Raw genomic sequence first — 23008 nt, 5'->3', positions numbered from 1 at the left:
CAAGATCTTATACAAGATCCTCTTATGTAAGGGTAGCCAGTGTAAGGTCAGGAGTGCAGCCGTGGCGGAAGATCTTCTTGGTAATTTAAGTACCAATCTTGCCGCCGCGTGTTGCACACTCTGCAGTTTTTTTAGCATGGCTTTTTTTACTCCGGCCATCAGGCCATTACAGTAGTCTAAACGCGATAGTATCACCGCAACCGCTACCGACTTTCTAGAGTCAGTAGGCAGGAAGTCAAAAAACTTTTTTAGTGATTTAATAATACTGAAGCAGCTTCCTGCCATATTCCTTATGAGTATCCGGTATGAGTAGGCTATGGACCAACCCAGGGGACATTGCTTTTCCATCTAAGGCAGAGTTTAATGCAGAATACTGGAACATGGTAGCAACCAGGCGCTATGCCGCCCTTACTGCGCCTTCTCTGTCTGGAGCATTTCTTGACCTAAAACACGAAGCCAAATATGAAGGCTATTGGGACCTAATTACCTCCCCTAAAGAAAGAAAATTATACCACCAATTTAGGGTGGGTTCCCTCCCCACATAGGTATTCACATTAAAATGGAACAGTATGAATACTAGTGCCTGTCCCCATTGTCTAGATGTGGCAGAGACAGTGATCCACATTCTAATTGCTTGTCCAGCCTATCACAAACCTAAGCATAGATGGTTAAAACCTGTATGTCAGAACATGGGAACTAGGTTGAGCAATGAGGCTGTTAGGAATTTATCTACATCATTGGAAGAGTCTGTAGTTGTCGCTGTCGCAAAGTTCTTGGGATGGGTGTGGGTTATTCTTATAGCTTTTTGTAATCTCACCGCCTATGTGTTATGTATCAACTTTTGTGATTTTTAATCGAAATAAAGTTTTTTAACTGAACTGCATGTCAAGATATGGGAATGCTGTACACTGGAAATTGCTGAACATTGTATTATGCATAATTGTCCATATGTACATTTTAAACTGTGCATAGAAGTCTTCTGCTGTTTCAAAGTTTTGAAAAATTGGAAATGGTTGTTAGTTAATTACACTGCACAATGTCTTGGTTGTCAGGGGATTGAGAGTCACGCAAGTTTTTATGTTTTTCATATGTTTTCTTACTGGTTGACCTAGCAGCCATATATGCGTCAGTTTATGACTGAGATTATTAGTAGAACTGACAAAACAACAAAATATCATGATGTGAACTAACAGCGATGTTGGAAATATCCTATATCCTATATATATATATATATATATATATATATATATATATATATATATATATATATATATATATATATATATATATATATATATATATATATATATATATATATATATATATATATATATATATATATATATATATATATATATGTGTATATATTACCTACTGGCAGTCGCCAGTAGGTAGTTATAGTTAGGACCTAGTTTTCATAGGAAATCCGCAACATTCTATTGGGAATAACTTTGGCGCCGGTTGTTGAATCTTCGCAAATTTCTCAAAGAAGATGGCTCGCTCCGCTCCGCTCCTTCCCTGAAAGTCTCCGGAAGATTCATCAAGCAGGGGCCGAGAAAAAAGGGGGGGTCTCAAAACGTGTTTTCACCATGTTAATTTCCATAGGACGATTAGACACGGCTACAGCCTGAACCGCTGAACGGAATTACACCAAATTTTGCAAAACGGTACAGTCTGATTTGCAGACCGCCCTTTTGTTTAAAAGATGTAAATCCCTCCAGTAGTTGTTGAGAAAATCGAATTAGAAAAAATATATATATCTATAAGCGCGCATTGTACGCGTACCGTGTGCGCACGGTACGCGTACGTGCGCGGACCTTCGCGTGCGCGAGCTGCATGCTGATTGGCTGCCAATGTCTGTCAACAATCGAAAACAGAAATTGTTGGCAGCCATCTTGTGCCTTGGTAGACTGAGGCACAGGAAAGCAGAAAAACAAAGGTGTAGAACTCAAAAAGGGGCCTGCACAAGGGGTCCCACAAGGACCCCCAAGGGCAAAAAAACATTTTTTTTTTAAATCACGGGGTACGTGCACCGTGCGTGTACCTCGCTTAGGTATGCGTACGGTGTGCGCACCCCGCGATTTAAAAAAAAAGTTTTTTTGCCCTTGGGGTCCTTGTGGGACCCCTTGAGCAGGCCTAGGGGGTCAGGGTGCTTCTACCATGCGCCCTTTGCATCTTTTCCACATTTGTTTCACTGCTTTCTTGTGCCTTGGTTCTACCGAGGCACAAGATGGCTGCCAACACTTCCTGGTTTGGAGTGTTGACAGACAGTGGCAGCCAATCAGCATGCCTTCCAGAGAAAGCACCATGCTCATTGGCTGTCAACACTTCTAACCAGGAAGGGTTGGCATCCATCTTGTGCTAGGTAGACCGAGGCACAACAAACGTGTAGAGAACAAAAAAGGGAGCAGGGTAGACACACCATGACCCCCTAGGCCTGCCCAGGTGGTCCCACAAGGACAAAAAAGGCTCAATTATTTTTTAAAACTCAGTCTGTTTTTTTAAAAATACCCCCCCGAGGGCATAGTGATAAATAAGTGTAGGGGGTCCCCAGTCCCCCCACACTGCCCCGGGGACCGCTGCTCCCCGGGGCAAAGCAATGCAGCCCACTGCATTTGAGATGTCATCAGTGATGTCATGAGTGATGTCACTGACCATGTCATGAGTGATGTAATATGTGACATCATCAGCAGTGCATTGCGGGCGCGCGAGTTATAGTTAGCTGAACTAACTATAACAGGGGAATTTCATAGGTTTTGTTTGAGTAAAATGACCAGCTAATTATAACTGGTGTGAAACCTATGGTTTTTTCAGTGAATTTCAAAGGTTTTTAAAATGCTAATTCCTAACTATAACGTGTGTGAAACCTATGGTTTTTTCAGTGAATATATATATATATATATATATATATATATATATATATATATATATATATATATATATATATATATATAGGTTTTTATGTACTTTACAAATAATCATGTAGCTACTATTCTGGCACTGGCCTGGAGGCATCTTTGATGATGTTACCACTTGGACATTATTTGAAGTCAGACACGTCCCGGATAAACCGGTTAAGTGGAGCGATGTGATGGTAAAATCTATTGCTGACTTAGAGAGTTGTCTGCTATTGATAATATATACACGTGACACCTAGCATGGTTATTGGAACTGCACATTTGTATGAGCATTTCCTCTATATAGGCTAGTACTCTGAGGCTTATTGTGATATAAGTATGACGGTTCTATCCCTACTTGATTAAAACCCATTTGGGTTTTAGGAATGTTATGCTTTTTTACTTTCCCATATATTTTGTATCTCCCTTCCTTTTGTCAGTTCTAACCTTTTATTATATTAATAAAGCTCTTCAAACACAAAAAAATCCATTTGGGTATGATTGAGTCAGGTCTGCCTCTGTCAATACGTGTTGTCGGGTTATGGGATTTCTCAACTCACTGCTGAGATAGAGAGATATAGTTGTTTCTGACCATATGAATACATGATACTTTGTACAGTTATTACAAACCGCATAACTTTATTTTCTCTGTCTTCGATTGTGTTGATGTTCCCATTATATTATGACAAAAAATGTTTCATTATGATAAATTTGGATTGCAGCACTATAACTATAGGACTTATGTATAAAGTATTATTTACTATCGGCGATATAGCTGAATGGCTGTGATACTGAAGTACGGGCAAGATCTATTTGTGATATAAGTATTAGCTACCATCTCAAAATGGCTGACCTGTGTATATGTTTCTGCACTAGTCCTTTGTTAAATTTGAGGTGTTCCTTGTGTTTTTTTTGACGTCACATGCAATATCTGTATAACAATGCCGGTATGTTTGAATTTCCATATCCGTGATCAAGGCGGTTTATGCCAGAATTCGTTGGTTTTTCAGCTGAGGGAACTTTTATGGAATAAATTCTTCACACAAGATATGGATTGAGCCTCTTTATTGGGTACAGGGGTGAGTGCATTGCGGCGTTACTGCATGGTGGACTGGGATATATATATATATTACCTACTGGCGGTAGCCAGTAGGGAGTTATAGTTAGGACCTATTATCCATAGGAAATCCGCACCATTCTATTTGGAATAACTCTGGCGCCAATTGACAAATCTTTGTGAAATTTTCAAAACTTTTAGCCAGCTCCAGGCCGCTCCAATCCTGAAAGTTTCACAATGATTCATCAAGCGGGGGCAGAGAAAAAAAGGGGGTCCCAAAAACACATTTTCCCCATGCGATTTCCCATAGGACATTTAGCCGCAGCTACAGCCCAAACTGCTGAACGGAATTACACCAAATTTGGCAAAGAGGTAGTACTTGGTTCAGACTTGTGCCTTTTGCTTATTTGGTGTAAATCTGTTCAGTAGTTCCTGAGAAAATGACAATTACAGGTACATTTATATCTTTGGGCTCGGAGGGTCTGCGTACCCTAAGTGAAGCCTACGCACACCCCGCCGTGCACGAGCTGTATTTTAATTGGCTGTCAACACTCCAAACCAGGAAGTGTTGGCATCCATCTTGTGCCTCGGTACAACCGAGGCACAAGAAACCAAAGAAAAAAAACATAGGTTTCAGACATGTTATAGTTAGGAATTAGCATTTAAAAAAACCTTAGAAATTCACTGAAAAACCATAGGTTTTAGGGGTGTTATAGTTAGCTGGACATTTCACTCCTACAAAACCATTGAAATTCCTCTGTTATAGTTAGTTGTACTGAGTATAACTCGCGCGCCCGCAATCCACTGCTGATGATGTCACATATTACATCATTCATGACATGGTCAGTGACATCACTGATGACATCACTGATGACATCTCAATTGACATCACTGATGTCTCAGCCGAGACCTTGTTCACGGTAATGACCTATTTTTCTCTCACGGTTTTTAAACAGTGTTTTACATAATTTCCTGTTTGTTTACCATTACGAGGGCATTATGGTAGTTGAAGTGTAATATTTACACATTATTTCAGCATTACTTAACCATACCTTCTGTACATATAACATTGTTATCCCAGTTATATTCACCGAATTTCAGCGTTAGTTTCTGCTGGAACCGATGGATAATTATATTGATTTTTTTCTTTCACCGTTTGTCTCCAAATTGCGGTCATACATAAAAGGTACTAGTGACATGTTAAGACATTTAAATGGTATTCCATGGCAAACATCCTACAAATTATTAACAATGGTCGTGGTGTCCTCGTACACCAACATTGACCATGACATTGGGATCTCAGCATGTAATTTCTTTTTGAAAGAACATAATATTCATTTTTCTCAACACTACATCATGTTAGAAGAAATGATTGACATATGCTTAAAACAGAAAATGTTCCTATTTGGAGAGGATATTTACCTTCAAACAAAGGGCACCGCAATAAGCTTTTCTTTTAGCCCAAGTTTTGCCTGCCCCACGATGGGGTGGTGGGAACAGAAATGGGCAGGACAATCAGAAAATGACAAATTCCTAAACAAAATAGTCCTATGGTTACGTTTCATAGATGACTTGCTCATCATCTGGGATGGAACGGATGAAGAATTCAAAGAGTATTTTAGGATTCTTAATGAAACTCCAGCAAACTTAAAGTTCACATATGACTTGAGCAAAATGGGAGTAACGCTTTTGGACACAGAAATTTACATTGTAAAGAATGAAATCAATACAACGCTACACAGAAAAACCACCGCCACCAATGCTACTCGGGGAGGTTTCATCAGCAAAATCTATTTCAAAACATCCCTTATGGAGAGTTTCTGAGATTGAGACGTATATGCTCAGAACCAAAAGAATGGATGAAAAACAGTATGCAGACAGCAAAGAGATTCAAAAAAAGAAGGTATGCAAAGGAAGTAATCGAAACAGGCTGGGAAAGAACTAATAAAATTAAGAGATTAGATCTGTTGAAGCCAAAATTACCAAATGATCAAAAAACTCTAGAATCTGAGCCAATAAGATTATTACAACTTTCTCCAAATAATCAAAACAAATCTGGGATGTATTAAAAAGAAACTGGAAAATCTTACAGTTGGACAATACATTCAGGAAACTGATGGGAAATGCTCCAAACATATATTCAAAAATATCTGGGTAGCACTCGTTTTTCATTACAAAATTTTCACCTGTTTTTTTACTCAAATCATCCAGCAGCTTCAACATGTGGCGTGCTCACTTTTAGCGTGCCAACCCCAAACATCACGTGCTTGAACAGAACAAAGTTGTTTTGGGGCTTCTCTTTGCCCCAAAGACAGTGGCGACAGCCTCTTTTTTAATTTGCATTTGCATCCAGTTATCTTTAATTCAACAATTCTTTTTCTCCTCTTTTAAGTTCCTTCTGTTTTTTGTACTCTGTGTCATTTACTCATTTTTATACTCTTTATGTCCTTCAAAAAGTCATGCAAGGTAAATGCCAATTTTTCGTAGTTTCTCATGTTCAAGAATACATGCAGAAAACACCATTCATCTTGTTCGTCACTAGCAGTTTATTCCAGCCCAATGCATTTCGGACCCCTACGGGTCCTTCGTCAGGGTTAACTGTAAATAACAACAAAAACATCCTTATAAATACTTCCCCTCCACATATTTGCTCAAATATTACAATGCTTCAACCGCTCCGTCATAAGCACAGCGCAACCGACGCTGGTGACGGAGCGGTTCAGTCACCAGCATGCGCCCGCCGTATATCCGCTCCGCCCCTTAGCACTGCGGCAGAATAGCTGCCGCAGTGAAGGGGTTAAAGAAAAAATTGACTCTTTACCTTGTACATAGTCACACGCTAAAATCGAAAAAAGCTATGATGTATTAAGCAAGGGCAAATTGATGTGGTTCATAATCCACTAGAGGATGATATGTTTAGCACAACAAAACAAAAAAAGCCATATAATCAATTTCTCGCTTGCAACCATGATTTCCATACTACTTTAAGTCACTGCCTAAACAATATTGAACTCCTTTGAGTCAAATATAAATAGGTACATATTTGAGTATGACTTATACTATAGATCTGCACACTATAGCAGAAAACTGCAACAAATGTGCGTGAAATCCAGTGGAATCACTACACCTCTCATCCTTCTGAGTTCCACAATATGAGTAGCATTGAGCTGAGTAATAATCACTACTATTATTGGTGCCTCGAGATGAGTCCCCTGCTAAAACAGACTGCCTAGATGAACAAGCCATTATTTATTAGAATCCCTGTGCTGCCGCTATAAATTGGGGTTGATGTGCTTTGCTTTTGATATAGTAAAACTCTCAAATATATTCAATTAAGGATGCCTTTCCAAAAACTGCCTGTTTCAACTTTCCCATTTATCTTATTCAGTCACATTGACTCATTGCTAATTCATATCTTGCAATCTCTAATTAAATGCCTGCAATACTCATAAAATATTAAATAGAACCAAAGTGCATATTTACTGTTCTCTGCCAAGTTGTCTGTGCATAACATTCTGAAAAAAAATCTATATGATAAGCTGTTAAAATCACTGACGGTAAAATAAGTACGTGACTCCACTGAACGTTGTGTGCCTGCTCCAATATCTGTTAGTTGTAGACATTGGTTATTTGGTATATTTCATGGAATTTTGTTTTCTTCGCCAGCGGGTGTCATTGTATATCCTTCTACTAAATAAGTCATCTCTCCTTTTAGCAAAATTAAATATGACCATTGCCTCAGCAAGTCTTTCCCCAGAAGCCCCCCCCCCCCACCCCAGTCTGGGAGGATGTTTGAGGGAATAGTTTGGTTGAGGCAAAAAAGGGCCTCCTAGGGTGATCGAAAGGGGGTGCACCATCCATCTATCTCTGATAATAGAAGGCAGGAAGAGGCTGGCATGAGCAGATAGTTATCACATTTTATGGACCATGACAGCAGTGCTCATTAGACTTACAGTGCTACTGTGCCAGCGGAGGAGAAAAATGTGTTCTTAGCTGCAGTTATATATAATACCGCATGCAGGGTGAGTTTCATATAGGTTACTGCAGAATTGGGTCAGTGTGCGCCATTTTGGTGCCTCATTTATTGTTGAGCGTTACTCTCTATGACTCCGCTAGTTGGAGGCACAGTGCTAAAAATGTTCTTTGGAGAGGGCCTTTCTGTATTGTGTCCACACTGCAAAGTTTCAGAAGAAGCTGTAGCTGTTTCGGTGGCTCATATTGTGCGTCATTGAAAGCTCTATTTCCAAGTAAACACATCTTGCAATGTTTCAAATCAGCACTCGATTTAGCAGGGACTTTTAAAATATTTTTAGGGAAAATAAGGACACATACAATATTTACTTGTAAACAGGATAAGTGACATCAGGGGCTCTATCATGAAAAATATGCACATATGCAAATATTGGTTTGTACACCCACGTTTGCATTACTGAAACTCCTGTAATGTAAGCTAAACGCCTAATCACCCGTGTACGCACGTGCTCTATTTTGTAATTAGCGCAGGTGACCTTTCTACATTTTTATCAGTTAGTGTACATTTCAGGAAGCTGTAACTATCTGAAAAAACTAAACTTGACTTGCTCTTTTATCATATCTTCAGTTAGGAACAAATTCATAACATTTGCACTGAGTACACACCTAATTTGAGCATATATGATCATCTGAAGAGTGGCTGGTAATTTGGCAAATTAATCATAAAAACACAGCTAAATCTTTACAAGCAGGGGTGCACAAAACAATTTTTGTACATGCCCACTAAGCTAATAATGCAACTTATTTGTAATTTAGGATGCGGAAAAAGAGGAAATTACCTTGTCGACTTGCACTGACTGAAACTGGCTTCCTGTAGGGGGTGTTTGACGTTCTCCTAAGGGAATATTCTGAGAAATAAATATTATAATACTAGGACTTTTGCTCTTCAAGTGTAGCAATGCACCATCAAGAAATGGGTAGGCACTATTAATCCAATAACTCCCACAGTATGCCAAGAATGGGTAATATTCTGCGAGACGTTGTTCACATCTTTCCAGAGATGACCCTAAGATCCAGTAGGGCACCAGATGCATCTCTCTCTTTCTCTTACACTCAAAAAAAACCACCTGTGCATGCATCCAACCACACAGACATAAACACACCCACAGCTGCACACCCGACACCTGAACTCCGCTGCTACAATGTACTTTTATTACCCATTCCTGCAGCCCTACAGCACTAGTTTCTGCATAGTGTCCAAATCATGCACCTCCATTCAATCTCTGGCTGCCTGCTTTGGAGGGCACTGCGCCCGCGCTCCCTGCCCGCCACAAATATACACATATAGATTAAATGGGCAGAATAGGTTTGGTCTTGTGCTTGGTCAGCCAACACACAAAATTAGTGAGTAGAAAAAAACTTACATGTTTCAAGGCGACCAAACATGAAAAAAGTCTGACAGAAAAGATGGATTTTGCATATGTAAGATGGACATGTAGCCGAAAGTATAGGCCATTGGGGTTTGAGCAACTGGGGATCCTTTGAGTAATCCTGGAGCATGAATGTTGCAAGACATGGACCCTTTTGTGTGATGGCATGTTTGCAAATTCAGTGACAGCTATATGGGCATGTTTGGTGATGGCTTCCTTGTCATGTATGCACCCACCCACATTAGTTGTTGGCTATGTGTCACCATGTACCAAGTTCATCCGTTATAATATATTCTAATTTACTGGAATTTCTTTCCATTTGTTCAGTTCTATATATAGTTGGAGATAGTTCACAAGACTATTACAAAACGTAACAAATGTACTGCAAAAATAGAGATAAATAAAGATCGTTATATAAACAAAAAACATCGACATTTTCCTGAAAACATATGTCAAAGTGCAAGGCCCTTACCTAATAAGGATATTACCCTGAGGGGAAAATGTCTGTAGGGAATTACCTGCGCCCAGACCCACTGCAGGGCTAAACCTTGATAAAGAGAAGCTTAGGGTATTTACCCAAAACAGAACTCACTGTCGATGAAAAGAAATGTGAAATTACCCTAAAGAAATTCAGTTGAAGGAATAAAAATGGTGAGGATGCAATAGCGAAAAACACTGGAATTCACCAGTTATGGAGAACAACACAATCATAGCTCCTCCAATATATTTAACGTGTCCTAACACATCATGTCACAATTAGCATCAGAGAACCCAACGTGAGGGAGAAATTATGCATTGAATTTCATCACATCAGTAGGTCTAGGGACACTTAACAAGAATTTAACATACTGAGCACATTGATTCCCACATGTTGTATACACGAGTAATCCTTTATTTCACACCAAAATCTAGTGCTCAGTACTCTCCCTTTAATAGACACCCTTTTGTTCTATCATTCAGAGCCTGACTTTGTGCCCATATTCTGTAAATTCTCGTGGTACCACGGAGGTTAAGGTTTAAATAGGTGTGTGAGGCAGGATAGTTTAATGCAGACTGCCAAGTTCCCTAACCATCCTGTCCGTCTCTTGTCACAGTTGGGGCTCACAGCCTGCTGAAACTCTTGAAAGCTTGCATTTTCTGAAATATGCTTGATTTCAAGATTCTGTATATCGGAGTTGGTAAACTGATTATGAATAGTCTGCCAGCTCTGTTCATTTCTAGTTGTAAATCACCATGGGCTATGAATTGAGTCTGAACAAAATGTTGTACAGCCAAGATGTGTTACTTCTATGTAAACTCTAAAAATAAGATCTGCCATTAACCTCTGCTTTTTCCTGGATGAAAAGTGATCAGAGACATATCTCCTTTCAGGCTAATGTCTCAGTATTACAAAACTGGTCATTAAAAATAACTGGAAACTGGTGTTTTCGATATATTGTAGCACAGCAAAACTTAGCTGAATTCATACGGCACGGTCACACTAGATCAGAGGTCTTCAAACTTTTTGATGCCGAGACCCCCTTGTAAAACCTTTTTAGGCGTAAGGACCCCCTTCCGACAAAAGATTCTAGAAACTGGTACTCCTCACCATAAACAACTATCGACAACCATAAATGCGCCTGTTAGACCTCATCACATCCATCCATCCATCCATCATTCATCCACCCACACTTCCACACATCCATCCATCCTTCATCCATCCACCCTTTCATCCTTCCATCCATACATCCATCCTTTACCTATCCAGCCGTCCATCCACACACCCACCTTTTCACACATCCATCCATCCATCCATCCATCATTCATCCATGCAACCTTTTATCCATCCATACATCCATCATCCATCCACCCTTTCATCCTTCCATCCATCCTTTACCTATCCACCCATCCATCCATCCATCATTCTTCCACCCACCTTTTCACACATACATCCATCATTCATCCATGCAACCTTTTATCCATCCACCCATACATCCATCCTTCATCCATCCACCCTTTCATCCTTCCATCCATACATCCATCCTTCATCCATCCACCCTTTCATTATTCCATCCATATATCCATCCACCCTTTCATCCATACATCCCTCCTTCATCCACCCACCCTTTCATCCATCCATCCACCCACCCATCCATCATTCATCCCCCACCTTTTCACACATCCATCCATGCAACCTTTTATCCATCCATACATCCATCATCCATCCACCCTTTCATCCTTCCATCCATACATCCATCCTTTACCTATCCACCCATCCATCCATCCACCCATCATTCTTCCACCCACCTTTTCACACATCCATCCATCATTCATCCATGCAACCTTTTATCCATCCGTCCATCTATCCATATGTCCATCCTTCATCCATCCACCCTTTCATCCATACATCCATCCTTCATCCATCCACCCTTTCATTATTCCATCCATATATCCATCCACCCTTTCATCCATACATCCATCCTTCATCCACCCACCCTTTCATCCATCCGTCCACCCATCCATCATTCATCCCCCACCTTTTCACACATCGATCCATCCATCATTCATCCATGCAACCTTTTATCCATCCATACATCCATCCTCCATCCACCTTTTCATCCTTCCATCCATACATCCATCCTTTACCTATCCACCCGTCCATCCATCCACCCATCATTCTTCCACCCACCTTTTCATACATCCATCCATGCAACCTTTTATCCATCCATCCATCCTTCATCCATCCACCCTTTCATCCTTCCATCCATACATCCATCCTTCATCCATCCAACCTCTCATTAATCCATCCACCCTTTCATTATTCCATCCATATATCCATCCACCCTTTCATCTATACATCCATCCTTCATCCACCCACCCTTTCATCCATCCATCCACCCACCCATCCATCATTCATCCCCCACCTTTTCACACATCCATCCATGCATCCATCATTCATCCATGCAACCTTTTATCCATCCATACATCCATCCTTCATCCATCCATCCTTCATCCATCCACCCTTACATCCATCCACCCATCACTCATCCACCCACCTTTTCACAAATCCATCCATCATTCATCCATGCAACCTTTTATCCATCCATGCATACATCCCTCATCCATCTACCCTTTCATCCTTCCATCCACCCTTTCATCCCTCCATCCACCCACCTTTTCACACATCCATCCATCCATCCTTCATCCATCCATCCACCCTTTCATCTTTACATCCATCCACTCATCATTCATCCACCCACCTTTTCACACATCCGTCCACCCTTTCATCCTTCCATCCGTCCATCCATACAGCCATCCACCCTTTCATCCATCCATCCATACATCCTTCATCCGTCCACCTTTTCATCCATCCATCCACCCATCATTCATTCACCCACCTTGTCTGTGCCTCTCTCATGGGGGGTCAATATCTCTCTGCTTCGTCTTCCTCTCTCATGGGAGGGCATCTCTGTGCCTCCCTGCTTGGGGTGGGGGGTGGGGGGGGGGGGGGGGGTGGCAGCCGGCTGTGAAAACATCTCACCATGAAGAACAGACTCTCAGCCACATTCCTCCTGCACAGGCGTCAGGTATGAGGGCTCGTGGGACTTGAACCAATGATATGATTGTAATGTCCTTCTGCTGTTTACTGTGTATTTGTAAAGCGCTCTGATACCTATGGGTTAAACTAGCGCTACATAAAACGTTAAAAGTAGAAATAAACCCACAGCTAAGTCCATTGAACTGAAAGGGCTACAGCCTCCTCCCCCCCCCCCCCCCAGCTCGTGTATGTCAGCCTGCCTGAAACAGCTTGGACACACACAAAGGCACACCAGAGTACTATCACAGGTCTTTAAAAGACCTTTACTTGTTAACGATGCTTTGATGTTTTTCACACCTCGGTGTGAATTAGGCGGCCTCCGCCTTGAGCACCCTCGATCAGCCCGAGGCCAGGAACTGCACTCTGGCAGAATCTGCGACCCCCTTCCCAGGACTCCACGACCCCCCTGGGGGTCGCGCCCCACAGATTGAAGACCTCTGCACTAGATGCACAGCACAAAGGCTGAATGAGCAAATATATTTTCATCCTTTGAAATCAGTCTCCGAATTTCATTCAGTGAGCTCTAGATCAGACAACTACGGTCACAACCAATAGTACTGGAAATACTTGCAGCACCCTGATAGGTGCTATATATTAGAAAATGCATGATTATGCTTTTTTGGGTCAAAGAACTAAAGAACTTTTGCCTGCCACACAAAAATTGTGGTGCATCTATCAAATAAATGGTGCTGGTGATTGCCAGTGGGTTTCACTGGCACCTATTGCAGGGAACATTTACCTTTTGGTACATTTTGCCCTGGCCTGGTCCCAATACACAGAGCAGAAAGAGAAAACTGATTTCCAGTCCCTCTTTTATTTCCACTGAAGTCAGGGAAACAGTAGGATCACCAATGGAATCATTTATTATTCATGGTGGAAATAGAAGACGGACTATATTAACACTCCTGGACAAGGCACATGCTGAACCAATGGGCCACCATCTAACGGGGGTGGTCGGGGCACCAGTAGTGGTGCTGCAGTTGCTGATAAAAAATAAGAGCGGTAAGGTCGGTCTCCCCAATTTGGAGGACTGCCGCTTACTTTTTTATTACAAATTCAGCAATGGATGCATCATTTATCATGGCATAATAGGAATTACATGTGTACTTTTAAAGACACATCACATCAAAGGCATTTTCTTTAGTGAAATTGTGCGATATAGTACAATACTGCATCTTCAGTATGACACATATACTTGCTGCTCTACATCCAGTATTTCTAGTGATTTTGCATTTAGAATTGGTGGTCGATAACACGGAGAATACGGATCACCTCTTGTTTGCTTTCTCGGTTGACAACAGATACTTTTGGTGACTGCCCCATCATTTTGCATCCAGGCAGCTGGCCTTACTCTTGTCCTCTAAAGGTGCTTTGTTTCACCCACCCTGAATCTATCTTCAGGTCAGTCATAGGAATTGTCTTGGTTATGGTGTGTCTCTGTGCAACTCTTGTTAATGTCCAGGCTGCCAAGGCAAAATGAGGCACCTAAGGGTTTGGTCAGTCCTGTCTGTGAAGAAAAGGAGTTGCACAGTAGTCAGATATGGAACCCACAATAGAACAGAGGTCTGGATGAATTTTATGCTTAAGAGAAGGTAGCGGATGGTCCAGCGCTCTCCACCCTTTGCTATTTAAATTCAGGAAAGTGCAGTGATTGAGGTATGCGAGAATGTAGTGCAGGTGAAGCAAAGAGCTGAGGTAGGTACTTTTCCATGTGAAGCACTGTGTTGCACAGTGTTGGAATAAGCATATGTAAGCAGCTGGGAGACCACTTCCATGGAGACAGTGTGCCGGAAGGCTGGTAGAGCCGAAAACCTGACTTAAGTCAATACTGCTGCCTTTTTAAGCAGATTTTAGAGGAGTTTAACAGATAAGTTTAGCTGGTAACTTGATACTAGTGTGGCCTGATTTTAATATGACCAGATTTGAGTGTATGCTATATGTGTTTTTAGCAGATATTTTGAGTCTAACGTTGGATCAACTTTTAAGAAAGATACCACGCTTTTTAGAAAAAACTATTCTGATTATCTGACTAAGTGATTATTTTTTATCACTTACTTCTGCATTAATTATTTTGGGTCAGATAATGCAGACAACCCTATAGTTGTCTTACATCATTTAGACTTTAGCGGTTTTTACTACTGCAAATTATTTTGACCTAACATTCTGGAGTCTGAGATATTGCCTGCAAACAATTTAGGATTATACTCCCTGTTGCAGTACACTGGAAATTGGATACCTTTAGAAAACTCTGTAATGCAGACTGACAAAAAATGATCTGAACATGCCTGATTAACACCCCACCCCAACACTCATGGTACAACCCCAAACTCAAAAGGGTTTCTCGGCATGATGAGACCTAAACAGCAGTGACCTTTTTCATAATTGGTATGTTACCAGTTTATCCTGAAAGCCCTGGTTTCTACTTTATTAATTCCTAAGAAAGATATTTTTGAGGAATCATTACCTTCCTACATGCTGTAAATAGAACTATAGATGGTTTTGTACTGGTATGTGTTGGAAAAGCTGCAGTTATTTCCCAATCAGTTGTTTCATTACCTTCACTTTCTTGTGGGTATAATGCTTCTTTATTTAAGTGGTCTCTCGTATAGTGCTACTTTAGAATTATATTATTTATCAGTTCATTTTGCCTAATGGTGTCTAATTATATCTGTAACAGGTGCTTGCTAGGTCTATGTTTAATAGTAAGCGGCCAAAGAGTTTTAAGAATATTATTTTCTTCACACACCTACAGCATTCCTTATTGTCTATTCTTTTAACTGATGTTAGATCATTCCTTTTTATTAACTGTGAACGTATTGTAACTTCTTTGTGACATTGGAGATTCTTCTTTGTTTTATTTTAAAAAACTTTTCAAAACTATAGAGTTCGCCATTGTTACTATTCTTATTTTACACAACGAATATCTCTTTACTGAATCTTTATAGAGTCTATTAATTTATAATAAATATGTAGTGCATACTTTAGATTGGAATATTTTAGTTTGTGGTACTCCTAACTGTTCTGCTCATGACTAAAGTTAAGAAAAAATATTTTTGCATACATACTTACATATTTAACGCAAGTTAAAAATTGTAATTTATAATGACTAGTGTTGCTTTTTCGTTCCAAAATATGACATGATAGTAATGTTCATGTACATCTCCATAATAGATATGAGTTCAATTTAGTGTGTGTTTTGATGACTTGGTACAGTACACATACAACCTTAAAAAAACATTCAAAACTTTAAAGAAAAGTTAGAGTTCAATTCAAACCTTATTGCTCATTGCTAGGTAATTGTGTTTGTCTAACTGTTCACTTCATTGCTTATAGGAACATCTGTTTTGCAAGTGACAGCTACCGACGCAGACGATCCCACCTACGGTAACAGTGCTCGAGTGGTTTACAGCATTCTGCAAGGACAACCCTATTTTTCAGTGGAGCCAAAGACAGGTATAGAAGATGAATCTCATAAAACACAAGCTTTTGCACAATTCATTGTCATTGATATTGACTTTGGTTTCCTGCTTATCTCTCTGCTTCCACTGTGATTTTTTTTACCTGCCACAGCAAACCGCAAAGTGAAATTGAGCAGTGGAGAAAACAACATCCTTTATAAATATTCAGCAGACTGGATTGTTTTGTTCAGTGTGCCACATGGTACAACTATGTGGTGTGCCTATAAATAAGAACCTCAAAAGAAGATGGGCTTTATTTAATTTATCACACTAGATCCCTCTGCTGAATGTTTTAAGGTCATGAGACTATTTAGTACGGTTGTTGGAACAAGGCATGTTAGCATTGCTTTATCTTACCAGATAAGAAAACATCCACCAAGAAAACCGCATTGACAAAAACACATATTCTGTCTCGCAATGTTGAATATATCCTTTTTACATTGGCAAGCCGTTAAACGCAATAGTAAATGATATTCCGTTTTTGCACCCTGTTCTCTTACATCACCAAAGAAGTTATACGATACTGCAAACTCTAAAATCAGGAAACTAAAAAACTGAAGTAATGACTTAGGTTTTTTTTTTAATATTTAAAATCATCTCTATACTTCCAAATTGTGAAAACCTGGTTTTTGATCAAAAATAGTTAATAAGATGACAGGTATATTCCCCTTCAAGTGTGACAATCTCGGCTAGATTTCATGGCCTCCAGTAAATAATACAACATTTCAAAGTGGTAAAGCAACCAATAAACTAACATCAAACTTCACAGAAATAAGCCCTCCACTAGTCTTGAAACTGTTTCATGAATGATATTTCCCTTGTATTGTTTCCCTCCATGACATAGTTTGTGTCCCCTAGTCCAAAAAAGCACATTTGATCCGAAAATGCAATGCTCCTCAGCAATACCTTGGTGTATCTAAGAGGCCCCCCCCACTCTAGACTCTAAGGATGAGATCTGGCACTGAATTATTGCTTGTCCCTGGATGAAAGGTGATCAGGAGCATATCACCTTTCAGGCTGATGGCTTACAAAACTGGAAGCCAAACACAACTGGAAATTGGTATTTTACATATAACACGGGACAGTAAAACACAAATTAAGTCTAGGGGTTATCCCACACAGGGCCCCTTTGTCCAGTCCTGTTTGCAACAATTGCAATCATTTTGGTAAAGTAACAACACCCATAAGTGATACCCATATCTAAATTAAATCTAGTTCTCAGAGTCAGACGAGTCTCTTTATATTTAATTGTTTTGTTAACGTGAATATTTGCAGAGATTATGCAGATAGTTTTGGAATAACCATTGCAGACATTGGAAAAGGGACACAGTGAAGATTGATGACTCTCCTCTTTGGGGTTTTCATCGTAAGGATACCCGCAGCTGTTCATGAACAGCTTTTAACCTATAAAAATTGTGAATACAAAATGGAGGGTGGTTGCTACCCTTACAGAATATGCATGTATATGGTCTGGCCATTTAAGGTCTGCCGAATGTGAGGCCATAAACAAAAAAATCATACAATTAACCATTGATAGATTAATAGGTATTTCTTATCAACATAGCAACAGTACTTATTTCTGGTATCATAACAAACATTTTAATGACTTTCACCATTTAAGAACAATAAATAAACAGTATTTTCACGAAATACTTTCAAATCACTCAAATTACTATCACCAGTTTATCAGTGTATGCAAATTCAATGAGTTTCAATTAAAGCAATTAAACATTGTGACACGCCACTTTAAGTCCATTCTACATTGCTAAGGCTAAATAAAATCCACAGCTCAAGTGATCGAACATTTCTTTTATGCTTAGGATTTAGGGTCCAATGTTCTTCCTCTGTCCCATTGAAGATATGAGACTTAATGTGCTGATTTTTATCACATTTGTTAAGCCATCAATATGGTTATGTTGGGCATGAATGTTCACATTTCTTTTCAATGCCATCATTGTCTATGTGGTGCGTTTTGACCTCAGGGTGGGGACTGAAAATCTTAGGAGGTCTTCTTCAGCATTGCAAATCACGGAGCATAACCTTTACTACAATAAATGAAGTGAAAATGACTACACACATATTTACTGACAGTGTAATAAATGTATTTTGTGCAAGTTTTTAATTCATTTTAGATGTATTAGTTTCTGTTTTTGTTATACTATGTCTGTAAAAATACAATAAAATATGGATTATTAAGGAGCCCACTGATGTTATTTTTCCTTTGACATAAAACCTGTGGCCTAATTACACATTTTTCATGCAAGGCAACTTGCTGTTGTGGTGTTGCATGAAATAGAGGTAGCAGAAATGTGCCATATGTACAAAGATAAAGCTCATTCTTGTTGTCTCTTAGCTCTAGCACACAGTGTCCTGCCTAGCGCCAACACAGGTGCAAAGGTGCCTGCATTACAAGCAAGATTGGTTTTGTGCAAGAAGGGACTCTGTTGTCCTGCACAAAAACAATCCTTAATGGAGTTTCCCTCTTTCTGTGTATGTTGCAGAATGCACCATACTTGGAAAGTGGAAATAATGAGGTAAAATAAAGATATTTCTCCTTGTTACGCCTCACTGGAGAAGGTGTAGCATTTTGATGCATTCCAGATTCAAAAGTGTTTGTAAATCTTGGAATGCACCGAAATCCATGGGTGGATTCGTAGGAGTGCCCATGCTCCACCCAAGAAATGCCTTCCCAATGCAAGGTAATGCAAAACAGCAATGCAGGCTGCCTTGAGTTACTTTGAATTTACTGAACCATGCAAAGCCACACAAAGGGGTTTTGCGTGGGTAAGTAAATTCCAGTTAAGGGCTTGCTTTGCCTTATGATGGCGTACGTCACACAGGGACAACAAAAGGTCCCTAGTAGACCTGGACCCCAGTGTGAAACCTTATTGAGCTCGTTTTCACTGATCACACTATGCCACCCTTGAATATGAAAATGATGTTGTAAACAGAGGGCACCAAGGACATCTTTTATCCACTTCTTCATGTGCTACGGTTAAAAATAAGGTTAGTTGAAAGAACAGACCTCTGAAGATTGTACATTTCTATGTATGTGTTAACACTGGTCACCAGCATGGATTCAGATCAGAGGAGAGGTGATCTTCTCAGATGATGTACACTACATCTAAATTCAGTTTGTTCGAATTCCAAACTTTAGAGATACACAGACACAGAATTGCAGGTGAATGCTGCCCAGTTGTCCAAAATTGAACACAGTAGCTGCCATTATATTGCAATTTAAGAACACTGATATCAGTGCAATCCTGTGAGTGTGTTGCTGTGTATTTTGGAGAACACATAGTTCATTACTTACTATTTCTACAAAACACAGAATAAGCATTAAAGCCATGCTGAAGCTTTCATGGTGGACTTTGCTTATGCCGCTTACTGGTCTGAGTTGAAGGCCCCTACTAGTGCAAGGTGTTCATGGACCCCATTTTCGTAAGCAAAGAACAGAGTTTGGTTACATCCAGAGTCAACATCTACATGCATAGCTAAGTTCAAACAAGGCTATGTCTAGCAACACACGCTTACTACCTGCATTTTTATGGTTTTGACGCCCTTTGGCTACATACAGAGGTGCAACACTCATTAGGACAGCACAGTAGCTGGATCTTGAGAGCATGAGGAGCTCCTTGGTGGTCATGACTTATGCTCTTGTGTCTTTGGAATCATATACCCACAGTCAAAAGGATCCCTAGGTCATGGTACACCAAAGGTTTCAGTCAAGATATAACTGAAGGACTGTTGCTCAATGTCATTACAGTAATAGTTAGGAAAAGCCGGTTGAAATGGTTGCAAATCAGATTATCGTATTCTGCGCCCTGAACATTTTTTACAAAAATATCTTCCCAATGGGTTTAATTTTCCTATTCTTATCTCCACTGGGCAGTGACATAAGGCACAATGATGGGTCTTGCCAGCATAATGTGATGCAGGCCCCTTAGCATTCTCAAACTTCATATATATTCATTAGTCTTGCTGAATGGGGTAATACATCAGGCACAATATTTATGTCAGACCATATTCTCACTAGGATATTCCAGCACCAAACCAGCATATTTTTGTAAGTTATTTTGTTTTCCTTTGTGGGAGGAATTACGTCCATTTCCAAAACTTACAACATATTATATATTGCTTTTATAAAGTTTGAAGAGGGCCTAAATTAGGAAGCAACCTGAAAGTCGCTGGTGGCAAATTAAATTATGAAATAGGCGTTCATTGTGAAAAACGCAGTTGCAAGTACACAAGAGTGCTCTGAACCACATGGGGTATGTTCGTACATGAATAAACTTCCTGTTATTGCGACATGGTCCCTTAATTTCTTGACAGCTTTTAAGCAAGTGCTTCCAACGTCGTGCATAATGCAAAGCCGCTCTTATTCAAACAAACCTCGCTCACTCTCTTTTGAGCATTTTCGGTTCACAGTTGATAGCTGCACAGCAAGACGTGAAAACAATCCAATAAAAACAGACTCTGCGTTGTGCAAGTTAAACATTACAGAATGAGAAGAAATTAGTTGAATTTTACTCCAAAGGGAACCACATTGTGATTGGACAGTATGGCAGTCTGACTGTCTGTCTGACAGGGAGAGAAACAGCGTAAGCGTTACGCGTTGCCTCTTCATGTCAATATGATAGTGTGTTTTTTTCTCTCGGGTCTCAGAGAGCAATGGGGAGGTAAAGCCTTCCTCTGGAAATCAGTTAGCAGCTATACAGCATGCCAGGCATGAAATATTCATGACTTCATCAAGGTTTTACCATGTGTATGTATTTATTTGAAGACTATCAGGAAGCAGAAGGGGACGCTGCTGGATTTTATGTATCTTACCTTTATTCCAAATACAGCCTAACTGCAGGAGTGTACCTTCGTGAAGAGTTACACTTTGCGCTGCATTAATTGGAATTTGTGAATGGCTACTGAGCAGAATACAAAGAGCCCAATGTGCTTAGGGCATATTAAGCATTTATTAAATAGAAAACATGTTAATATTAATATTGGTCTCCTCGGTGCATAACATAATCTAATTGAAGATACTTCTCTTGGGATGAAAATATGAAAAACAAGGTTAATCCCTCGGCAATATATCTCAAAAATCTGAAATGTCCTTTTCTTAGGAAGAGTTGTCTTCCAGAAAGAGAAATGTTACTATTGCCCCTTCCTGGAAAAAAGAAACGCCCTTCTGACTTTCTAACCCTCTCCAGTTCAATCTGGGACCTCCATGTCTAAAAAAAAATAGAGCAGCAAAGTCACATAATCTGAAGGCAGACTAATTCCAAAACGGTTTTAAATTAGCATTCTGTGCATGAAGAAACCTTGAAATAGGTCTTCTGGTCAGTAGTTTATCATGCCATACAGTTAGGGTGACGAGGCGTCCCGGATTCCCCCGGAAAGTCCCGGTGTTTTCTTAAATTTAAATACATGTCCCAGTTCTTTAGACAAAGGTCAAGTCATCCAGAAAAGAGTTAAACGGTATGATTTCCTTAAATAATGTACCTGTTTTAGGAAGTTCAGGTTCACGCCTGCTGCAGCAGAGAGGAGACAGAGGAGAGGCGAGCAAGAGTAGGGTAGAGGCTAGAAGTCTTTCCATAGCAAAAGAGGGTGTTGTTGTAAAAATAGGGTCAAGCCAGGCATAGAAGTAAGGTTGAAGGCTTTGTTCCGACTTTCATGTCTAGCATGTCCCGGGTTTTGCTTCTCAAAATCAGGTCACCCAAACATACAGATCTCATACGCTATGTCACTACTTATATACGACAATGGACATCACTGGCTACTCTCCTTCGTGTAAAATGGCACCCGACAGATAAGACTGTCCATCATCTTGTCTGACGTCACCAGCATCACTTGTGATGTTATTATTTGAAAATAACATTTTCTTTCAAATGAGTACATTGAATCAGCGATTTACTAGTTCTAATAAACTACTTAGAAACCATAAATTATTGTATGTGAGTTTGTTTTCAGTGCATATGTCTGCTGATTGGTTTTATTTCTGTGAGGTTTGCAGTTCGTCTTTGCAAGCCTCGTGAGTATTGCTCCAGTTGGTTTCCTGTCTTATGTGACTTTAACAAGCAATATGTAAGGCAGAAAAAACATTTTCTCACATTATAGTAGCAGTACTATGCTAATAACGTAGAATTTATGGAATATGACCTTAGCACCGCTGTTATATATTGGTAAATGTACGTTTACTTGCATATTGCCAATATCATGTTGTATTGGGCCACTGTTTTATATACATGATTGGTAGCAAGTAATCATAGAGACAGAGCTGAGCCTATGTTATAAACAAGCTTAGATTTTTGACTCAAACATTGGCCTGGTATGATTTTGCAAGATTTATAATTAACAACTGGCTAATCCAGGTACGACTTTTGTTCTTCCTTTTAAGGCATCATCAGGACCGCTTTGGCCAACATGGACCGAGAGGCCAGGGACCAGTATGTCATTGTCATCCATGCCAAGGACATGGTGGGACAAATGGGAGGTCTGTCTGGGACAACGTCCGTCACTGTCACCCTGACCGATGTCAACGATAACCCCCCTCGCTTCCCTCGCAGTAAGAGATCAGTTTATTTCAATCATAAAACTACTAATGATTAATCTCGTAGTAGATT

At 39.9% G+C, this 23008-nt stretch overlaps 1 protein-coding gene across 6 annotated transcripts in view; it reads left to right on the top strand.

Annotated features, from left to right (window-relative positions):
• LOC147723944 (cadherin-7) overlaps window positions 1-23008 on the top strand; it is a 329109-nt gene that overhangs the window by 149922 nt on the left and 156179 nt on the right. For all 6 annotated transcript variants that reach the window (XM_086965552.1, XM_086965556.1, XM_086965557.1 and 3 more), the window contains exons 4-5: window positions 16267-16386; window positions 22783-22950. In XM_086965552.1, the coding sequence (XP_086821678.1) occupies window positions 16267-16386; window positions 22783-22950 (288 nt within the window). The remainder of the gene's footprint in view (window positions 1-16266; window positions 16387-22782; window positions 22951-23008) is intronic.

The sequence above is a fragment of the Lissotriton vulgaris genome, chromosome 4_1 (genome assembly GCF_964263255.1).
Source record: "Lissotriton vulgaris chromosome 4_1, aLisVul1.2, whole genome shotgun sequence".
NCBI lineage: Eukaryota > Metazoa > Chordata > Amphibia > Caudata > Salamandridae > Lissotriton > Lissotriton vulgaris.
This window is presented reverse-complemented; position numbering and strand designations above follow the sequence as displayed.